This window comes from Lissotriton helveticus, chromosome 5_1 (genome assembly GCF_964261635.1).
Source record: "Lissotriton helveticus chromosome 5_1, aLisHel1.1, whole genome shotgun sequence".
NCBI classification, from domain to species: domain Eukaryota; kingdom Metazoa; phylum Chordata; class Amphibia; order Caudata; family Salamandridae; genus Lissotriton; species Lissotriton helveticus.
Window position 1 is genome coordinate 1,161,701,902 of NC_136065.1, and position 23,908 is coordinate 1,161,725,809.

Genomic DNA, 23,908 nt, shown 5'->3' on the forward strand with positions numbered 1-23,908 from the left:
TATATTTTGCTGGCACATATTCCCTTTATTATGATACAGAACCATATTTTGTATTGTTTTGGCACATGACTTATGATGTATACTGATGTCGTATCAAGGCCTGATTTATTGACGTTAAATCTTATTAAAATTACATAGAACCGTCATGCAGTAATTTACATCCAAGTTGGTTTGATACACTATCGTATTTAGGTTCACCTATTTGGTGTTGATGTACAGCCTGTTGTAGTAAAAGCAGACCCCTGTTCTGTTGCCATTGAATCGTATTCCACTGATTCACTCCTATTGTGAATGCATCCCACATCCAGACTAACCCTGTTCTGTTGCCATTGAATCGTATTCCACTGATTCACTCCTATTGTGAATGCATCCCACATCCAGACTAACCCGGTTTTGTTGATCTACAAACGTATTCTCTGGGTGAAGAACCCGGTTGTGATGACAGAGCCATCCTGGGTGACAGAGAGTTAGACCTTGATATATATATATATATATATATATATATATATATATATATATATATCATCAATAATAATATATACGTTAGTCAGATTCTACTCTTTTTCTAAACAAATATATATTTTTTAAATTTTTTATTTTATTTTACAGAGTTTTATATGGTGCAAACTAGACCCGAATCGGGTATCAGAGCGCTTTACATAGCACCATTTGCATTACATTAGGACACATTCATTTTATTGTTAGGCACAGCGAGATTAAGTGATTTGCCCAGAATCACAGGATATTCAGCGTCATTACCGAGATTCGAACCCAGTTCCACAGATTCGAGGTCGACCGCCTAGCCGTTAGGCCAACTCCTCTATATATTAGACAACAATTTTATATGTGTGTGTGTGTGTGTGTATGTATATATATATATATATATATATATATATATATATATATATATATATATATATATATATATATATATATATATATACATATATATACACATTTATTTATGCCTACTGATAGGTAAATAGGTAGTTATAGTTAAGACCTAGCTTCTCATAGGAAAAGCATTTTTTTGTTTTGCTAATAACTTTGGTGCCTTTTGACAAATCTTCCCAACACTTTTAGAGCTAGTGTGCTAGTCACTTCAGCTGCTGTCTGTAAAGTTTCGGAATGATTTGTGAAGTGGGGTGTGGGGGGGGTCCCAAAATGCATTTTTCCCATGCAGTTTCCCATACGGAGTTTAGACATAACTACAACCCGAGCCGCTGAACGGAATTGCATCAAATTCAGCAGAAAGCTAGATCTTGGTCCAGAAAAAGTGCTTTTTGTAATTTGATGTAAATCTGTTCAGTAGTTTTGGAGGTAGTGAAGAAAACAAAGCTAGGTATATCTAGAGATGCCGATCCACTGTGGTGGACCCATGCCCTAACAGAATGCCGTGATTGGCTGGCCGCTGTCTGAGAGAAAAGTTGTGACCAACATTTTGTCAATTGGAACACGGTTCCCGGGTAGGGGGGTATAAAGTGTAAATAGGGTATAAGAGGTCAGGATAGAGGTATCCTGACCACATGGAACTGATGGAGGGGTCTGTGAGGGACTACTCATCCGCAATAATTTGTCTAAAAATGTTTTCTTTGGGTGCTCGCAAGGATCCACGGATCCACCACGGTGCTCATCGCCCCGTGTGAATCTGTGATGGATCCAGATCCCAATTAAGAAAAAATACACTCACAGACCCACTCACACCCCCACACAACCACTCACATGCCCACTCGCACATCCATACAGCCACTTACCCACCCACTCAGAGACCCAGACAGCCACTCAAACACCCAACTCATACACTCAGGTACATACCCTCGCAACCACTCACACAGCCACGCACATCTGCAGCCACTCACACACCCACTCAGACCCCGAAAACCACTCACATACTCATGGCACCACTCACACACCCACTCATTGACTCAGAAAACCACTCACACACCCACTCAGAGACCTACAGAGGCACTCATACACTGGCTCAAATAACCGCGTATACACCCACACAACCATTCACACATCCACTCAACCGCTTACACACCCAGGTTACAGGGACGTTATAGTTCTGAAATAGCATTAAAAAAAGTAGAAATTCACTGGAAAAAACCAAAGATTACAGGGATGTTGTAGTTAGAAAAAAAATAGCATAACCCCCCCCCCCCCCAATAGAAATTCACTGAAAAAATCAAAGGCCACAAGGACGTTATAGTTAGGAAATAGAATTTAAAAAAACCTTAGAAATTCACTAAAAAAAACAAAGGTTACAAAGACGTTATAGTTGGGTTCAGATTTTACACACACAAAACCACAGAAATTCAGCAGTTATAGCTATCTCAAGTAACTATAACTCCTATCCTAAGCTAACTATATCTTGTGCCCTTGCTAAGCACTGCTAATTACCCCCACATATTAAATCACTCATGAAATGTTCCATGACATCATTAATACTATCACTGCAACATTTGCAGTGACATTATTGATGAGAAAATTGTGCATGGCAGGGTGTGAGTTAACTTGAGGTAACTATAATCAGAGCCACTTGAGTTATGCCGCAGGAGAGGGCCAAATTATGCAGCAGGTTTGAGTAGATTATGTGACATAATGCAGCACATTTTGTAATAGTATTGCTTCATTATTTAGTCACTTTTAATATTGGTAACACTGTCTGGGCATTGGATGCACCTCATTAGTACAACTCTTAACACTCAAATATAGCAATAAGCAACAGAAAGGTGACTAGTCCAGTTTTACAAAAGGCCTGCCATTGTACTACAACACTTGTCACTGTATTTTTAGTAACTTTGAACTGTTTGAGCTTGAAACGAAACTTTTTTTGGGTTAAAATCTGCACATTATGCGTCATATGATAGGTTATGTGGCAAATGCAGCAAATCTATAATCATGTGATAATCGCCACAGCTGCACAATCTCATAATTCCAGTGGCTCCTACTATAACTGCTACATTTCTATGGTTTTGTGTGTGTATAATCTGAACCTAACTATGGCGTCCCTGTAACCTTTGTCTGTTTTAGTGAATTTCTATGTTTTTTTAAATTCTTTTTTCTATTTCCTAACTATAATGTCCCTGTGACCTTCGGTTTTTCAGTGAATATATATATATATATATATATATATATATATATATATATATATATATATATATATATATATATTATATCTATCTCAATCAGAGTCATAGCTTCTACTGTTTGTCGGTAAAATTGGTAAGGGACAAAATGGACTCCTCTAAAACTCCCAATTGATAGATATATAGAGATGGTGTAATTTTTCATTAAGCATCAAAGCTAAACACATTACTGCTGTCAAATGAACCCACGGCCTCCACGTGCCATTTAGAGCAGAGTTTGCTGTCCCATAACACGTGCAGCCGTGACCAATCGGAGGAAGCTTTGTCCACAGCACAAGTCAACTTTGTGTTTGCAGTCAGGTGGCGCCAGAGCAGTGGCGTTTACACGTGACGGTCTCTCGGATGATGGGCAGAGAGACAAAGACCTGCACGTCCTGCTGAGCGTTGCAGGACCTTTGCTTGTTACTGTGCCATTTAGTTCTAGATGTGAAATGAATGGTTTACCTGACCTTGACATGTTTGAGCCAGCGTGTTCCGAAAAAGTTGTAACCCAGTGCATAAACGGTTGCAGCTTTCCATCACTCACAGTTAGTGGTTCACTCACATCGGCATCTTGCTTTATTGAGTACATTTGTGGTTCGGGTGTGGAGGAGTGCACTTTTCGTCTAGATGCACGCAAGGATTGTGCTATATAAGCATGCCTGTATTTGTATGACTTTAAAGTGGCTGGCCCAATATTCTCTTCTATTTTTAACTCTTGTTATGTATATCGACACAAATGCAGAGGTATGCAGGTATCTAAGATGCACTAAGAAGGTCTTTTTTCATCCATTATTTAAATAAAAACGATTATCTATGCTTACTTAAATATGTTGCTTCCTAGGCATGTGTATTATGCATGTGGTCCAGAGATGTGACCAATGACAAGCATGTACACACCTAAAAGGTGAGGGCTCTGTAGCTGGGGATACTGAGGCACTGTCGCGGCCAGGAGTATGACTAAGCGCTTTCAGGGCAGGTCACCCGCCCTCGTGCCAATAATCAGGAGTATCCTGCACAGCACTTCTTTTCTTTTCCTGCAGCACATATTTGCATTAGGAAATTGGACACCTGTGAGTGATTCCCCACTGCCTTGTATCTGGGTCACGGGGTGTACCAGATCCTAAAGCCACTTTGGGACCGTCGCGTTGCAACTGTGCATGCCCGCCCACACTCCACAGCATGCTTCTGCTCCTGTTAACTATCAGTAGGGCGTAGTGCTCTGCACGGTATCGCATGCCTCATTCCTAAAGTAGACCTCCTGTGCCTGTACCCTGCTATCCATACCAGCACTAGAAATCTTTCAACTAGTGCCCTAATATGAGAAACAAGTGTTAAAAAGTCTGCACTGGTTTCCAATAAGCAGGTACTGCTAATTCAGAACTTTTATATTAGCCTAAAAATACTTTCTTGGCAAAGCCCCGTCATATCTTACATGTTAGGCCAGGATCACTCAGATCCTGTCTGCATCACCTGGAGACTCTTCTGTGAGACAGAAGTAAACCTAGTGCAGGTTTTCTGCTTTTGACCCAATACCCTGGAACCACTTGACAGCAGCTAATGCTGTTTGGATGCTCTTTGAATAGGTTTTTCTTAAGGACGTTTTTCCACCAGTAGAATTGTGTTTGACCAGTTGCCTTTTCTCCCCCCCCCCACACTCCATTATCTGAATTCTACTACAATAATCTCCATGTACTAGAAACATCATAAATAAATAACATAAACACAAATGTATTTTTCAATACAGCTCCTGGTGTGGAACTGACCGTTAAACATGACATTGCAGTCACAGTTCATGGAGTGCCCAGCACAGGAACTGGCAGTGTAATAATCATGGCGTTTGACATCCCTTCAGGGCGGGTTTCAGGCACATTGTGAGGTAGTGTGCTGCCACTGAATACCTGACAACATTTTTGGCTCCTGACAGAACTTTTGGTTCTAGTTCTTTGTTCTGCACCTTTCAAGTGCCTTAATTCTAGACCAGGCCTTTCAGAAGGTTTGGTGAGCCAGGGCCATGTTACTTTACATCTCTTTCTCTTTAGCTTTGCAATGGTATGCTTCTGGCCATTTCCTGATCCCAGGGTCTGCCTGACATTTGCTTCCTTTGATCAGATCACTGTCCGGTAGGTAGTGAGAGAGAATGTGAGCGTAAGACAAGTTGAGAGAGAAGCAATGAGTGAGAGAGTTTAGAAGGAATACAGTGAGAAATAAGAGGTGGGAATACAGGGATACATGAGACCTATGAGGTAGTGCTCTGGTAGAAAGAACTAGTGAGAATTCTGAGAGGATGAGAGTTGTGAGGGAAGTAGCTGTGAGAGAATGAGTTGCCGTGGTAGAGCTAAGACAATACTCTGAGGGGAAGAAGCAGCGAAGAATGCATTGACCTGAAGCCCTATGGGAGAATATAGTGAAATAAATGTTGTGAGATTGCTCAGCAATGAGAGCCGTTTGAGAATGCGATCAAGGGGAAGGACTGTGAGAGAATGCTGCGAGGAGAAACTGGGAGAATGCGGTGAAGAGGAAGAGTTGTGAGAAAATGTGATGGAGAAGAGCAGTGAGACATTACAGCGCGTTGAGATAATGCAGTAAGGGGTAGAGCTGTGAGAGAATGTGCCAAATGGGTAGAGCTGTGAGAGAAGGCAGCAAGGGGAAGAGATGTGAGAGAATGCGGTGAGGGTGAAGAGCTGTGAGAGAATATGCAGAAGCGTAAGAGCTGTGAGAGAATGTGACAAATGGGTAGAGCTGTGAGAGAATGTGAGGAAGAGTAAGAGCTGTGAGAGAATGTGAGGAAGAGTCAGAGCTGTGAGAGAATGTGAGGAAGAGTAAGAGGTGTGAGAGAATGCGAGGAAGAGTCAGAGCTGTGAGAGAATGTGAGTAAGCTGTGAGAGAGTGTGAGGAAGAGTCAGAGCTGTGAGAGAGTGTGAGGAAGAGTAAGAGCTGTGAGAGAATGTGAGGAAGAGTCAGAGCTGTGAGAGAATGTGAGGAAGAGTAAGAGGTGTGAGAGAATGCGAGGAAGAGTCAGAGCTGTGAGAGAATGTGAGTAAGCTGTGAGAGAGTGTGAGGAAGAGTCAGAGCTGTGAGAGAATGTGAGGAAGAGTCAGAGCTGTGAGAGAATGTGAGGAAGAGTCAGAGCTGTGAGAGAATGTGAGGAAGAGTAAGAGGTGTGAGAGAATGTGAGGAAGAGCTGTGAGAGAATGTGAGGAAGAGTCAGAGCTGTGAGAGAATGTGAGGAAGAGTCAGAGCTGTGAGAGAATGCGAGGAAGAGTCAGAGCTGTGAGAGAATGTGAGGAACAGTCAGCTGTGAGAGAATGCGAGGAAGAGTCAGAGCTGTGAGAGAATGTGAGTAAGAGAAAGCTGTGAGCGAACTGAGTAAGCTGTGAGAGAATGTGAGGAAGAGTCAGAGCTGTTAGAGAATGCGATGAAGAGTCAGAGCTGTGAGAGAATGCGAGGAAGAGAAAGCTGTGAGCGAACTGAGTAAGCTGTGAGAGAATGCGAGGAAGAGTCAGAGCTGTGAGAGAATGTGAGGAAGAGTCAGAGCTGTGAGAGAATGTGAGGAACAGTCAGCTGTGAGAGAAGGCAGCAAGGGGAAGAGATGTGAGAGAATGCGGTGAGGGTGAAGAGCTGTGAGAGAATATGCAGAAGCGTAAGAGCTGTGAGAGAATGTGACAAATGGGTAGAGCTGTGAGAGAATGTGAGGAAGAGTAAGAGCTGTGAGAGAATGTGAGGAAGAGTCAGAGCTGTGAGAGAATGTGAGGAAAAGTAAGAGGTGTGAGAGGATGCGAGGAAGAGTCAGAGCTGTGAGAGAATGTGAGTAAGCTGTGAGAGAGTGTGAGGAAGAGTCAGAGCTGTGAGAGAGTGTGAGGAAGAGTAAGAGCTGTGAGAGAATGTGAGGAAGAGTCAGAGCTGTGAGAGAATGTGAGGAAGAGTAAGAGGTGTGAGAGAATGCGAGGAAGAGTCAGAGCTGTGAGAGAATGTGAGTAAGCTGTGAGAGAGTGTGAGGAAGAGTCAGAGCTGTGAGAGAATGTGAGGAAGAGTCCGAGCTGTGAGAGAATGTGAGGAAGAGTCAGAGCTGTGAGAGAATGTGAGGAAGAGTAAGAGGTGTGAGAGAATGTGAGGAAGAGCTGTGAGAGTGTGAGGAAGAGTCAGAGCTGTGAGAGAATGTGAGGAAGAGTCAGAGCTGTGAGAGAATGCGAGGAAGAGTCAGAGCTGTGAGAGAATGTGAGGAACAGTCAGCTGTGAGAGAATGCGAGGAAGAGTCAGAGCTGTGAGAGAATGTGAGTAAGAGAAAGCTGTGAGCGAACTGAGTAAGCTGTGAGAGAATGTGAGGAAGAGTCAGAGCTGTTAGAGAATGCGATGAAGAGTCAGAGCTGTGAGAGAATGCGAGGAAGAGAAAGCTGTGAGCGAACTGAGTAAGCTGTGAGAGAATGCGAGGAAGAGTCAGAGCTGTGAGAGAATGTGAGGAAGAGTCAGAGCTGTGAGAGAATGCGAGGAAGAGTCAGAGCTGTGAGAGAATGCGAGGAAGAGTCAGAGCTGTGAGAGAATGCAAGGAAGAGTCAGAGCTGTGAGAGAATGTGAGGAAGAGTCAGAGCTGTGAGAGAATGCGAGTAAGCTGTGAGAGAATGTGAGGAAGAGTCAGAGCTGTGAGAGAATGTGAGGAAGAGTCAGAGCTGTGAGAGAATGCGAGTAAGCTGTGAGAGAATGTGAGGAAGAGTCAGAGCTGTGAGAGAATGTGAGGAAGAGTAAGAGGTGTGAGAGAATGTGAGTAAGAGCTGTGAGAGAATGTGAGGAAGAGTCAGAGCTGTGAGAGAATGTGAGGAAGAGTCAGAGCTGTGAGAGAATGTGAGGAAGAGTCAGAGCTGTGAGAGAATGCGAGGAAGAGTCAGAGCTGTGAGAGAATGCGAGGAAGAGTCAGAGCTGTGAGAGAATGCGAGGAAGAGTCAGAGCTGTGAGAGAATGTGAGTAAGCTGTGAGAGAGTGTGAGGAAGAGTCAGAGCTGTGAGAGAATGTGAGGAAGAGAAAGCTGTGAGCGAACTGAGTAAGCTGTGAGAGAATGTGAGGAAGAGTCAGAGCTGTGAGAGAATGCGAGGAAGAGTCAGAGCTGTGAGAGAATGTGAGTAAGAGAAAGCTGTGAGCGAACTGAGTAAGCTGTGAGAGAATGTGAGGAAGAGTCAGAGCTGTTAGAGAATGCGATGAAGAGTCAGAGCTGTGAGAGAATGCGAGGAAGAGAAAGCTGTGAGCGAACTGAGTAAGCTGTGAGAGAATGCGAGGAAGAGTCAGAGCTGTGAGAGAATGTGAGGAAGAGTCAGAGCTGTGAGAGAATGCGAGGAAGAGTCAGAGCTGTGAGAGAATGCGAGGAAGAGTCAGAGCTGTGAGAGAATGCAAGGAAGAGTCAGAGCTGTGAGAGAATGTGAGGAAGAGTCAGAGCTGTGAGAGAATGCGAGTAAGCTGTGAGAGAATGTGAGGAAGAGTCAGAGCTGTGAGAGAATGTGAGGAAGAGTCAGAGCTGTGAGAGAATGCGAGTAAGCTGTGAGAGAATGTGAGGAAGAGTCAGAGCTGTGAGAGAATGTGAGGAAGAGTAAGAGGTGTGAGAGAATGTGAGTAAGAGCTGTGAGAGAATGTGAGGAAGAGTCAGAGCTGTGAGAGAATGTGAGGAAGAGTCAGAGCTGTGAGAGAATGTGAGGAAGAGTCAGAGCTGTGAGAGAATGCGAGGAAGAGTCAGAGCTGTGAGAGAATGCGAGGAAGAGTCAGAGCTGTGAGAGAATGCGAGGAAGAGTCAGAGCTGTGAGAGAATGTGAGTAAGCTGTGAGAGAGTGTGAGGAAGAGTCAGAGCTGTGAGAGAATGTGAGGAAGAGAAAGCTGTGAGCGAACTGAGTAAGCTGTGAGAGAATGTGAGGAAGAGTCAGAGCTGTGAGAGAATGCGAGGAAGAGTCAGAGCTGTGAGAGAGTGTGAGGAAGAGTCAGAGCTGTGAGAGAATGCGAGGAAGAGTCAGAGCTGTGAGAGAGTATGAGGAAGAGTCAGAGCTGTGAGAGAATGTGAGGAAGAGTCAGAGCTGTGAGAGAATGCGAGGAAGAGTCAGAGCTGTGAGAGAATGTGAGTAAGCTGTGAGAGAGTGTGAGGAAGAGTCAGAGCTGTGAGAGAATGTGAGTAAGAGAAAGCTGTGAGCGAACTGAGTAAGCTGTGAGAGAATGTGAGGAAGAGTCAGAGCTGTTAGAGAATGCGATGAAGAGTCAGAGCTGTGAGAGAATGCGAGGAAGAGTCAGAGCTGTGAGAGAGTGTGAGGAAGAGTCAGAGCTGTGAGAGAATGCGAGGAAGAGTCAGAGCTGTGAGAGAATGCGAGGAAGAGTCAGAGCTGTGAGAGAGTATGAGGAAGAGTCAGAGCTGTGAGAGAATGCGACAGAGTGGGAGAGCCATGAGAAAAGGCGGTAAGTGGAAGAGCGGCGAGGGGGGAGAGCTGCGAGTGACCGCCACGGTGCTCCGAGGAGGGACTGTGCCTGAATGCAGTCCTCTCCCGGGCTGTGCTTGGGCGCACTCTCGAGCTGAGGGTGCTTTGTCGTGCACATGGCTCCTGTGCTGTGATCAGGGAGGGCGGAGCAGGCGCACATTGTGCGAGCAGTGAGAGTGCGGGCCGTGAATAGAGGCCTTGTCCTGCGCGACAATAGGCAGTTAGCAGAGGGCAGGACCTCGGGGAGGAGTGAGCTGCATAAACTGCGAGAGGGCAGAGTGCACAGCATCAGTCACAAAAGGCACAAGCGGTTTCAGAAGGGAATGCTCCACTGGGTGTAAAAAGCCTTTGTCTTTTTGTTTTGTATCCAACTGAATGTTGACAAGATGAAAATAGTAGATTAACAGACCAAGTAGACCGGCTTTGGCATTTCTTTTCTAAGACTCCTTCATTTCATGAACCTTTCACTTTTCTCGTTGGGATAATTTTTTCTTTAACTCAGTTTAGGGATCATGTTCTGCTGAGAGCAGGTCTCATCTTTCCATGAGTCCCAAAGTGGGCAAGTGATTGGCTCGCTCTGGGCATCAGCTCACCTGCAGCGGGGACCAAGCAGACCTCCTGGGTGGTCAAACAGGAGGGGGCGGCTGGTAACTCTGGGCCGTGCTCATGCTATGCTATGGGCAGTTGCTATCATTCCTGGCTTCACCTCGTATAGTAGTGTTATCTTGCACAACTTACCCTACTCATTTCAAAGCAACCCTGCTTACTGAGGAGCAAAGACGCCTGCCTTGTAACTCATTCCAGGCCACGGACCGGAGCCCTCCTGCTAAAAGGTTGACCAACCATAACTTTAAAACAGTGGATGTTAAAATGCTGCGCTTACAATTAAAAAAGAAACATCTTGTAATAGACGGGCCTTGTATGCAGAGCCGCCTATAATTGACAGCGTTGTTGTAAGTCCACAACAGTGTTAACTTGCACTATAATTCCAGATTACTGTTTTACACTTTCGTTACTCAAGGGTGTGAATTGACTATTGACAGAAGTAAGACACCATGAAAAGGTGCACAGATATGATGTGAATGAGCGGGGGGGGGGGGGGGGGCACAACGTTTGGTTTAGACTCTTTAGTGGGTATAAAGTACCCCTAACCCTGTGCAAGATAAGAACTTGACAGGGGCCGGTGGGCAACTTCCACCCCCGTAGAGTAACTATGGGTGTAATATCGTGATTATAAACGTTGAGGGCCGGGGGAAGGGGTGGTCCTGTGTCATTTATTGTGTGCACCATTAACAGCATCATTCGTAAGTAGCAGTAATCACCACTGTGTGATTCAACATTCTTTCGTTCGTGCCAAAAAGAGGCCTAATAGGCAGTTTGTGCAGCTGGCCTGGGTTAAAAAATGAATGACCTGAAAATAACTTCCACATCCCCTGTAAAAGGTAAGGAGTTTTTTCGTCTATTTTCAAGATGAACCTTTCCTGCCCTATCACAGCTTCTTCCTTTGGTCTTCACGCAATGTGCAATGAGAGCGCGGTGATGATATAATTGTAGAGTGTACACAAGCAAGGGGTGGGCTTGAAAACCCATGCTGGCTGCTGCTACTTTTATGTAATCGCGCCCTGCCCAAGACGGCCATGTCTATATAGTTTATTCTTTGTTAATTTCCTAAAATGCTCTTCGCTAGGTCTGGCAAGTGGCCACCTCTCATATGTTGCCCTTGGCTTTCAATCCAACAGCCCATTGGATTCTGGGACTTGTAGTTTCACATCCGGCGTTATAAGAAAGGTCTCATCATGGAAATTGTTGATGGTTACAAAGCCAGACCTAGTTGATAGTGCCACAGACGACCTAGAGCGGGCCTGAAATGATCTTGGTGGGAAAGGAAGCAACGGGGAAGTTGTTAGAGTTCCACAGACAGGGATGCAAATTCACTGACAGGCAGTGTGGGTAGCTTTTTCTCTACTTCACAAACCCACAAGTATAGTATGGGGAATGGAGCAAATTTCACAAGCCACTAATCACTTATCACCTTCTCTTTTGTTAGTAGAGGTCTAGGTGAGGTGAGAGGGGAGCAGCGGAGAACTATTTGGTCAATGATTTCGACAGAGCACTATGCACAAGCACACCCACAAGGTCAAAGGTTAGTCATGGTGACCTACTTGCAAACTATAAGTTCTGTATGGAAAGTTGGGCTTTCACAAGGATTCTTTAATCTCGGATATTCCCAAGATAAATAAGTTCAAACATATTTAAAAACCAGAGTCCAGTGCTGAGATACATTTATTGATATCTTCTCATACATATTTTAAATCAAATCACTTGGAACACACTAATATTAGTTTTACTTCTATTTGATGTGACGTAAAAGGTGTCAAATTAAAATTATTCATTTGAAAATGAATAATACATATTCCACATGCCCATTCGAGAGAGGGTTGGTTTTAAAGTATGCTCTCTGGTCAACAAGCCCATATTGGCTGAAACACCCAATTTTTTTATGTATTAAATGGAGACGTTGACCAAGTCTGAAATCGATCAAAGACTAACGGAATGCCAGCAACTGCTTGGAACTACAGTTGCTTCCTGCTCATCTAAAAAGCCAACATGCAGGCTATACTATAGGTCTTCCATTAAAAAGCCTGTTTCTGCCTGCAATGATCATATATTCCACCGCATAACCCACGCCACAGAATCACTGCTTATTACATACGTGCCTACAAATTATACCACATGTGCATTTGTACTATTTATCACCATTACTGTAATGACTACTGGTACTATTGACACAAAAAGTAGTTCAGAGCTCTGGTGCTGTAAAAATAACATATAAGGAAAATAAATGCATCAAATTACATTTCCCAAAAATCTAATATGTTAATTGTTTTGTTCTATCTTGCTGAAAGAAAAAAATGTGTGTGTGTGTGTATCCGCGTTAATCGGTGAGACAATGGACTTGATGCCGCTGATAACTCTGTACTGTTTATCTACTCTGCATCACTTTTTCACTGTGAGGCGTAAACAGTGCAGTAGAATTTCTATTAAAAATCATACCTTCCATATGCTGGATGGTGTTACACCTTCAGTGTTGTGACGCCTCTGCAGGGCAGTGACTTGGAGGCAGGGTTATGCCTGCCAACTAATAAAGCCCCAATATTGAGAGAGGAAGGCAGGTGTATGTGTATTCATCCTTCACCACTGACTGATGGCGTCTGCACACATTCTTGATAATCACTCCCTTCATGTCACTCATTTTGGACACTAGCAATGCCAATATTTACTTAGACTTCAATTACTAGTGCTCTGGAAAATTCATATTTGTGGTGTTAATCCACATATCAGAATTAAGGGTTGTGCAGCTTTATTTTACCAGGTGTGATAACATTTGCACCCGCAAGATAATTTTTTACAGGGCAATCTTACCAATATTTCCTGGTGTAAAAATGTGCAGAATTAACCCGTCCATGTGAATTTAGTGTGTTAAGTGCAGAAATCCATGTTATGCCCCATTTCTTGGGGAAAACATGTGATGGGTTACTATTATCTCGTCCAATAAATTCTGAACATATATTATCGGGTGAGGTAATAATAGTTCTATACCCCGGAGACTTGTGTTGAAGGTTTCTAGTGTATCTGTCCCAGAAACACGAGTTAGTTTGTTCCTCCATCTTCCTCCCATTTTGGGTGCTTTTTATTTAAACTCCACTAATATATTTGTCAAGGGGCTCCCTTTCTTTTTTCTCTGTTGGCAACTGCTTAGTGTGAAAAAAGAAAGGCTTTAAGAATAAGTAGGATCTGTGTTGACCAAGTGTGTGCAAAGATTGAGGTTGTGTCTCTATTTATTGTATCAGTCAAATAAATCAGATGGTAACCTTTTGTCTGAGCATATTCCACCATCAAGCCTAAACTATCATCGCTTATTTGACTTGGTCTGGCTGGTGTGGTAATTCATAGGGGCTTGTGTGTTCTCTGATCTTAAGGAATCCATACCTCCTTTTTTCAAGGTTAAAACTAAGAGGACTTAAGTGACTGTACTGGCCAGAGACAGAAGAACTCAGATTCCCGAAGAAGAGTTCTAGACAAACTGCTCCCCGCAGTGGTGAAGAGACTTTTCTTAAATCTGTGCCCTGCTCTTTACGTGCAGCTTAAAGCACCAGCCCAGCTGAACCATCAATTGTCAGATTGAATCACTTCAGTCATTAGTTGGAAGTGATGCATAGAGACACATTTTACTGGACTTATTGGGATTCACACTTATGACCTGCAGGTCATAATAAGCAAACACATTCACTCATCTATCCTGTTGGCTTAGTTAGCTTTGATTCTAAATTCAATTCAACTGACATCTCCTGCTTCTTCCCTCCTAATTACTATATCCTATGCAAGAAATAAAGACAGGTGGAAGAATCGCTTTCCTTGCATCTGCTCGTTGACCCGTTGTTTGAAAATCATGTAGCTTCATGTAGCTTCTATTGTGAGGTATCACAAGTCTGTATCCTTTTGTATATGTGCATTAGGCTCACATGAAGCATATATATCTTTAACAGGTATGCTGAACCTTGCTCAGCTGATCTTCTCTATTATAAAGCAGACCATCTTCATGACTGACATCTGGAAGAGTAGAACTCCTTACAGAGACTCATTGAAAACCTCAGTAACTTGGTCTCTGTTTAGTTAGTGGCAAATTCAACCCGCTCGCGTATTCACAGCCTTGCCCTCTTGTTGCTCTTAATACGTGATCTCAGACCCCCAAAGGCATCCCTCTTTCATCAACCTTTTCATTAAAATCTAGTTAACTCTCCAGACAAAACCTACAACTAACCAACAACCAACCATCTCCTCACATACACAAGAAGAAAATGTAGCCAAGTAAGTTTGCAAAAGCACTCCTTCACTCTGAACAGCCCACCCGATGATCTCTCAATATTCAAAACCCAGTAATGCGAAATAATGGTTGCCCTTTATGTGATGGCTCCAAAGTCAACAAACACAAACACTGGCTTCCTTCGTGAGCTTCGCCAATGACAGCACCAGGGTAAAATGCTCAAGAGAAATCTTAAGAAATCCAAACATCTCACTAACAGCACAAAGTGCCAGATTAATGCCTATGGATCGAAAGAGGTTTACGTAATGGCAGAAAGTACATTGGCAGGTTCCCATTACCAAAGCCCCACTTTTTGAAAACTGTGTTCACATTCTAACTCCGCACACCGTTGGCCAACCAACACACAACCAGTTTGGCATTGAAACCCAGTTTGGGACCAAAGTCTCTCTGTTACTCTTACAACTTTTACCACCCAATATGGTGCCCATGCACAACCACTCATACTGTTGTACTTTTTAACAACTTTTTAATTTTTCAACAGTGTGGCATTGTTTGACCAATTGAAAACATGCCACAGAAATTGGAAAGACCTTTCTAGCCGACATAATTTTCTGTCTGGAAAATCAAATAATGAAACTTGGTCTTTTCCAATCTAATATTACTAACTTTATCTGTGGTGTGCCACAGCAGTACGCTATTGCTGCCCCTCTTCTGTAGCATGTCAGTCCATTTGCCACAGGTCCAAAGCATGTGATATTAGCTATCGCATCCACTCAGACAGCACTTGGAGCCATCTAAATCTAAAAGTGGGATCTGAGGAGTGACACCAAGTGATGGTCTCTCTTCAGAATGTGTAGTAGTGAATGCATCATTATGGACTTTATGTTCAAGCTGCTGCTACGTCTTGTGGGCCCAACACCTCTCACTTTTGGCTGCAGGATACCATGCAATCTCTTTTCTTACAAATACAGAAGTGTTTTAACGGAGGGTATTGTTTAGCTCTCTTTCACTGCATGGGTAAATTCAAGTATGGAAAATACATGTCATCATGACTGCATGTTGAGATGACTGGACAAAGAGTACTCCCCTAATTAAAGCTGTCAAATAATATTGCTTTGGTACTTTATTCCTTAATAATTGTGATGTAACTTTGAAACGGGTTTTAACCAGCGCCCTGTCTATGCTACACATAGCACAAAGCCATGGGGCCAAGTTCATGTGTGGCCAGTAACTTCATTACCACATTGCGTCTGCACTGAAGTCTTTCCACTTGTTTCCTATTGAAGAAAGATTACAGTTCAAGAGTCTACGTTTAGTGCACAAGACTCTACATAGCAGCCCTCCTGTCTGATTTTCCAAAGTCTTCCAACCCAATCAGCTGAAATATTGCTTGAAAATGTATTTGCAGGCTGAAAAGTGCCCAAGGCACTATCTTCTGGAGCTGCCTTCCACTTCGCCCAAGACTTGAAACTGGCCACCTGAGATTTTGGAGAGTGTTAAGGACTAATTTGTATGCCGCCTTCAGTTCATGCTCAGTCTAAGCACCTAAAGGTCTAATTCCCTCCTCCTTATCTCCAATTTCATCCTTTTAAACTTTTCAGTGTCTGGTCAGATGCACGAGAACATCAAACCCCCATGAATATTAAGGGTTTTCCAATAAAATCCCTTCAACTTAGAATGAGGATTTTTGAAAGGTTCAGACAGACAAACTTCTTGACCAAGACTACAGTTGTTAACTCATGTTGTAAGTTTGTATACGCTGTCTAATCGTTGCCTTGCAGAACCCTTTCCAGGTTCTTAAAAGCAGCTTACAACACAGTACAGAAACACAAAAAATATATAAAAGGCGAGAAATAAAGCTTTGAATGAAGGAATGACAAGAGGACATTGAGACAGGGACAAGATTGGAAATAATTTAATTAAAGTGGCCAGTGGTCAAATCGTTTTTTAAATGGCGTCAGTGCACATTGGTGTTTGACCAAAAATGAAACCTTGGTATTAGGAAAGAGATGGTAAACTAGCAATTTTAGCAACGGTATGAAGGAATGAAATAGCAAACTTTGTCAGCACGTGATGTCCTGTGGCTTGAATTGACCTTCTTGCTGCACAGAAGGTGAGGTGGGGTCTGGGGGTGACGCACAGGCAAGTGGTTTGCAGGAGAAAGGGATCAATAATGGTTTTGTTGTGAGGCACATTAATCAGTTTTAATATCTGTAATGTGCTAAGCATATCTCCCTCAGAAAACACATGCACAAACGTTGTATGCATCTTTTTCACATGACTTACCCATTATCTCGTTCTAGTGTATCTCTTCAGCTATTTTGCAATCTATCGGCCAAGGGAGGTATTCCCTTAGGCACCCGTCTCTTAATTTGTGGCTCTCTGCAAACTTGAGAAGAGCTGGTTTGAGCTAATCAGCTGTGGCAATGCCTTTCAAAGACCCATGCTGTGTTCAATCGGGTCTGGCTTAAAAAAAAGTTCAAACTCTGGGATGTGCCCAGTTTGGAATAGTTAAATTCTAGAAAGGGAATATAGTGACTTTTTTTTTTTTTGAAGGACGCTCATTTATCAATTCAAACAAGCCAGCTTGGGTTTTTCCCTTGGCTTACAAAATACCTTGCAGCTATTTGAACCCCCCCCCCCTCCAATATCGAAACAAAACTTGTCCAGGACTAAACCGTTTTAAATTGTGATGGTATGATCTTTTACTGAACACTGTATTTTACGCAAGAAAAGTGGTCTTCTCCAGGGTCCTGGAAAGTGACTGGCATCTTTCGGACCTAGACAGCTATTGTAGAGATGTGGGATTTTCCTGTTTAGAAGGAAATGCAAAAATATAAATATATATATATTCATACATATATATATATTTTGGGGGTGAGGGGTGAGTGAATACCCGAGGACCCTTATACCGAAGTAGACTTGGATGTGTTCTGTAGAATCAAAAACTGCAAAACTGCCTATGTAACAATAGGGCTAAGACGCATAGTTTGTGTAAAGCTAGATTCATAGCAGGTCTCTAAAGGCCAATTCTCCCTGTTATTTCTGCAATTTCAAAAAAAGAATAATAATAATACTGTTTAATTCTTGATTGATTGCCATCTGCCGCTGGTTGGATAAACTCTGCACCAGAAAAAGTCAATTTTCTCACATTTCATGTTATTTTGCATACACACTTTCAAGCAGATAGCAAGGAGCATTAAGCACTTTTCGTGGCAAAAAAATAGCCATGCTTTGTGCATAATAGGAATAAAATTGGGCATCAAAAATGGTTTCTTAGATGCATGCATCCAAATAACCTCCTTTCTCCTAATGTGATTGCTCGCGCCTCTCTGTAATGTGAGTGGTTACTTGTGTGGAGCAATAAAGGGTGAATAAAGACACATTTTCTAATGAGGGCTGACTCTAATCCATTCATCATCTAATACCACCCTCTTCATCTTTGCTGCTACCTAATCTGGTTAAATGCCCGTTGTGGGATTTCATTGAAAAGCGTCTGCTGGGAATAGGGTACTTTTGCAGTTGGATTACTCTCAGTAAATGGTCCAGCGGTTCGTTTTGTTTCAGTCTCGTTTTGTTTCTTTCATATGTTAGATCAGGCTTCCTTGCCCGCCCTCCTCCAGGCTCACATCTGAAAGGACACACATCTCAAGCTGGGTGTTACTTACCAAGAAAAAGCTTGTTTTCTTCCCCAATTCTTTCAGTTGTAACAGCGTAGGGGATAGAGTAAAAGTGAGGCTGCAGGGGGGTCGCCTTAACTGTATTGATCTTTCTGTTTGCAGAATTCATCGTTTGTATCATGTTATTCACATTTATTTTACGGAATTTATTTGCCTTATACACAGAGTTACTTTGATGTGTTCTTGAAATGTGCTTAGTAGTGCTTCCTTTGGATTTAGTTTATAGAACGACATACTAATTTATTGTCAGAGGGAATAAAGTGAGATGTAGCAGTCGCTTTTGTGTTTAGTAGAAAGGAAACATCCCCATGGGCATTTGTAGGTCTCTCTGTTTTCCAGACTTTGAGCGCTAGAGTCTAAACCCATCTGAAGCATGTGGATAAGTGCATTTTCCCAAACAGTCACTTTATTTTCTTTTTTTATTCTTTACAACACCGTTTTTCAGAATAGCATTCCTTACACTATAGCTGTCCGCTGCGTCAACTGGCTATTAATATTACAAAATGGCCTTGCCTTTGCTGAACGTTGGTGACAAATCGGCACAATGCGTATTGTCTTTACCACAAAGTGTGAGAACCATCATGGGGGTTGGTTTGGAGCTTTTGATGCATAACAGGAAGTGTGTGTCCCATGTGAGATGGCACCCCCACGTGCTTTAAGTGAGAACGCTCAAAAGAGATCTGTTTTTGTGCTGTGTGGGTAACCTTGGTCAATCTTCAAAGGAGCAAACCAGTGGGAAAAATCTAGGGCTCTCTAACAATGCTTCCTAACCAAAAATAATGTATTGAGAAATACCTTGTGTCTGTTGTCGATTTATGTTATGGGGGCCAATTGTGACATTTTTCACTTGATGGCACGTTTGAATGAAATTGTGTTGGAGAGATGGCTTTAGATGACAAGGCCCAAATCTAAGCGCCGCCTCTTTGAATTAATCATGCTTCAACCCACAGGCCGTTTTGTTGTCTCTTGCAAAATATATGCTACATCTACAAATGTATGATGAATAACTAAAGGCAATGTTAGAAATGTAGATACAAAACACTTTGTCAGTTAAAGTGTTTTCGAGTACCTACCTCAATTTGTTGAAAGGTTTTAGCTAGATATATAAAACTAATGCTTTATTTTTCTATTTTTTCCAGTCTAACAAAGTACCAGTTGTGCAGCACCCTCACCATGTACACCCTCTCACACCCCTTATCACCTACAGCAACGAGCACTTCACTCCGGGCAACCCGCCTCCGCACTTACAGGGCGACGTGGACCCAAAGACAGGTAAGGCTGGTATGGATGGCACCAAATAGATCCTTATGACGACTTACCAAGGTGCTCTTTCTGGAATTGTGACTGCCTCTGAATTGTCATTTCACACCTCGTCACTTCATCATTACCAACACAGGTCTGGGAAAAGAACAGTTATGCACTTTTGTTTCCACACTGCACATATCATTATTTTGTTACACATTTTCCTAGATATTCTTATACATATATGAATGCTCAGTGTTAAAGTGTGTGTGTTTTTTTTGCTATGCCCTTACCATTTAAGAAGAGAAAAAAATCTGGGGTACAGGGTGGGTAAATGACTTCCCCAAGATTTCTCAAATTAAAGTAGAGAATCCGAGCATGGAATTCATGTCTCCAGGTTCCAAATCCAACACTTTCATAATTTAGACACTTTAGCTTCTATCCCTTTGTAACTGGATTTTCCATATACTGATAACATTTTTGTAAATACATTTTCCTTTAGGAAAAATAATGGAGAAGAATTGTAGCAGCAAATCTGTTGTTGGGTTGCAATAACATAATCATAACTAACACAGAAGCTGCATATTTCATTATTGCCATAAAAAATCTTTAGTTCAGCATTAATAGGTTTAGTTTTAATGTTCGTGTTGGCTTAGGGTAAGTTTAAATCAGAGGTCAATCAATGTAAGTTTGGGAGTAGGTGGAAAGCATTTTCTCCATAATTGATTGTTACAAAGATTTGTTAGTGCATATCATATTAAGTACATTTTCGTTGTTCAGATTTCTTTAAATAGGGCTCTCCTTGATGATATTTCTTTACTGTTGTATCCTCTACTGACATAGATTCTTCAATTGCATCATTTTAATGTAATACATAAAAAAGGTATGATCGAAATATGTACCCAGCATTTAGTGGAATGGGGACAGGGATGAAGAGTCAACACCAGCGAGTATAAAAGCCGCGGAGTCGAGAATACTACATTTATACTTCGCTATATATAAATTCTTGGGTGATGCAGGTATTTTTGATATTCAGGGTTAAGTATTTTTGTAGGTCTTAATGACAAAATTCTCAATGATGTAATAGTGGACTATGGCCCAGTTGGTAGTTGCAAAATCAGGCAAACATTTTCAGTACCAGCTTTGGTATTTAACGTAGTTATGTGACATTTGTCAAGTCCCTATATGTCGCTCTGCCTTAGTTATGTTATGAGGTCCAGTTTGGAATGCCTGGAAGCAGACTAGTTCCAATGTTCAGTGCTCCCTCCATTCCTCTCTCTTTCCCTTTCTCTGTGTGAATTCGGTTCAATAATCATCCACTAGAAGTACTCATTAGTTTACAAGTATTGTCTGTGCTTTGAAAGTTCATGATTATTGCAGCATCATTTTGCATACAGGTCTTTTGTTGTCTGATGGAATCACAGGCCCAAAGGTATTCTTCTGCCTTTGCTGTCATCTCTGGTTCTTCTCAAAGCATGATTCAACTCCTTTGTTCGCCGTGTGAGCTTTGTGCAGTTAGTGATATTGCAGTATAATTCCCTGTAGTAGATGTTTCTTCATCTTTGGGGTAGTGTACGAAAAAATGTATCTTGTTTTTCTTCTTCCCTCTCTTCGTCTCCATTTCCGCCTCTCACTCTCTCCCCTCGCTCTTTCTATCTCTCTCGTCTCTCTTTCCCCTTTACTTTTTGCTTTTACCTCAATTTAATGCCCGGAATCCTTTCTCACTTTCCCCTTCTCTCTCTCCTCCCCTCTCACTACCTCTCAAGTTACAACAGGTTCTTCTCTGCCTCCTCTAGTGCGTGTCCCTCACCCACGTTTCTATTTCACAGGCCAGTGTTCTTTGTTCCACTCTCTCTTTTTCTCCCTCTCCCTCTCTTGCTCTTCCTTTATTTTCAGGCTCTGGTCCCCCTCTCTCACGAGCCAAAGCTGTTGGTCTCTTTCTCCATCACCCTCTCAGTAGTGCCTTGGTTCCCATCTTATTGTCCATCACGATGTACTCTTGCCCTCCAACTATGCTCTCGAAGACCCTTCTTGAGAGCTGTGCCTACAGTCGATTCGCTTCCTAAGGTGCACCTGATTTGGCCTTCTTGTCATTGGGTGCATACATTCAAAGCTAGTCTGTAACAAGACACCACTTCCTGAAACGTGGGCTGCACAGGACAGTACCTCTTAAATTGTTGTAAAATGTCCTTGTGTAAGTCATCATCCGAGAGTACCAGCAGCGTACAGTACAGACGAAGCACATTAATCCGCCGGGATATGTGTTTAGTCATAGCGCAGCAGCAATGTCAGTAGGAAAATGTCACTTTGGGAGATTTAATTTAAAGATTGGAAGCTTGACAGATGAGGGGTAAGAGGGAGGACATGTTTTAGAAATAGAATCCCCATGTCATTAGTTTTGCGCTTCGGTTCACAGAAAAGGCAATATGTTCTGTACATTTCTGTGCTAAGACATTCCATGTTTTAGGTCTCTCATGCATGCTCGGTCCGTTGCAAGACATATTGCTACCTTATAGTGAGTGACATTTAGGCCCGCCCAGTGCTTGCCATTGGTTGGCTTCATTGTCACTCTCATTTGCTTCTAATTCATTAACCTTTGCAGGGCTTTATTTCTCTTCTTGTTTTTATCCTTGCCCTAGAACATGGATGCATTATTGTGTCCTTCTGCTGCTTTATTTTTCAGGCATTACTGTTTTATTTTTGGTTATGCACTCTACAAGAGTGCATGCTTTTTCCACCTGTCTCCCTCTTGGTCTTCATCACCCCTCCTCCACTCCCCCATCCACCATGTTATGTGCTCCCTTCTCTCATGTGTGCTTCTCTCACGCTTCCTCCACATTGCCTTCGTACCTTTGTGCTTTCTCTCCGCAAGTTCCACATTGCTGTTTTGCGTTTGATCTCTCAGCCGTACCCCTGTTTTGCTTCTGCTCTACCATACAAATATTTAGTCTTACCCTTGTCCCCATATTGCCTCTGCCCAAGCTACCCCTTACCCGCCCCCGTTACATCCGTCCTCAACTTTGCTCCCTCCCCCAGTGATCCTCCCTCCCAGTGTTGCTCACCGCCACTAGCAAAAAAAAATGCTTTAGTTTGCAAACATGATGCTCATGCCTATAAAATGACATGGCCTGCTGTATCAAATTATTCTTTAGCCGTTGAGATCGGGGATGCTGTGAGGCATAGCTAAAGGCCTTCACAAAGCCAATAGGACCCAAATACAAGATCTTCTGACTTTACCACTGCTTTTTAACTAAGATACTTCTATTAGGTTGACAGTCTACAAGCTCTGGCAAAGTTAATAAGTCTAGCCTCAGCAGAAATTTTATTTTTCAAAATTATACTATATGCAAAACAATATTATTAAAATGTAAAAATAAAGGAGAGGCCCAGCATTACAGGTACGCTAGCTTTGGCTCTGAAGTGAAGTGATATTATGATCAGGCAAAATGCCATTTCTCATGGCGCGAGATAGCAAATGGCTGTGGTGAGCCGACCCATTGCACATGCTGTATGCTGTGGTGGGTGGAAGAAAAACGTGAATGACACTTGAACAGACCAATGGATGAAGAGGCTGACCAAAAGTCCCTGTATGTATGCATTTTAATTGATTAGGTTTCCCCCAAAAACATAAGGCTGAAGAGACAACTGAGTTGCTGGTATTTTTTTGTGTTTTTTTTTTTTACTGGTCTTCTTTTCCCTTCAGGGGGATTGTATTCATTATTAACACATCATTCTGTTTATTATTAACTCAGTTTGTTATGGCCTATATCTGTAGTACTGCATGGTACCCACAGCCAATTTCAAACAGACCTTTATTTGGAGAGCTCAGTAACTGAGGAACAGTGAGAACAGGCATTGGTAAAACCAATAGGTCTGGCCTCAGCAAACATTCAATTGTTTGATTTCTTTCGTCAGGCTAAGCAGCAAAACTCTCGCCAGACAATTGTGTGAAAAGAATCACGAGGGGAGGGTCTTTGCTCTGCTCATGTGTTGGGAGCCATGAGTACTTGTTTTGATTGGGCAGGAGGTATTTGCTTCCACAAACAAGTATTTGCCCTCCACATAACTGTGATACTTTGTTTATGTATCCAGCTGCCTGCGCTATCAGGGACATACAAATGACCTTATGAAGTTATTTACCCCTTCACTGCGGCGGCTATACCGCCGCAGTGCTAAGGGGGCGGGGCGGAAATGCGGCGGGCGCATGCTGGTGACGGAACCGCTCCGTCACCAGCGTCGGTTGCGCTGTGCTTGTGATGGAGCGGTTCCGTCATGGCCCGCCCCGCTCAATAGAACGCTCAGCGCGGAATTCGTGCCGCGCATGAGCGGCGAGCGTGCCATGACGGAACCGCTCCGTCATCAGCACAGCGCACCCGCAGCTGATGACGGAGCGGTTCCGTCATCAGCATGCAACGGGTTAAAGCATCTTAAATAACGAGATAATTTAGGGGGGGTTTCTCTTGCAACACTACAATTAGGACGAGTGCAGTAATTAAATTACATGGATGTTTAGACATGACAATGCAACCTTTTAACCTACACCAACATTATTCTAAAGTTCTTTACTTCCACAAAAATACATATCCATCC

General features: G+C 42.7%; 1 protein-coding gene across 50 annotated transcripts in view; it reads left to right on the top strand.

Annotated features, from left to right (window-relative positions):
- The window catches only part of TCF7L2 (transcription factor 7 like 2), a 358,366-nt gene that overhangs the window by 288,958 nt on the left and 45,500 nt on the right, over nucleotides 1-23,908 (top strand). For all 50 annotated transcript variants that reach the window (XR_013594849.1, XM_078643821.1, XM_078643824.1 and 47 more), the window contains one exon: nucleotides 19,216-19,348. Coding sequence is in view for 49 of the 50 variants with exons in the window: in XM_078643821.1 (XP_078499947.1) it covers nucleotides 19,216-19,348 (133 nt within the window). In the remaining variant the exon portion in view is untranslated. The remainder of the gene's footprint in view (nucleotides 1-19,215; nucleotides 19,349-23,908) is intronic.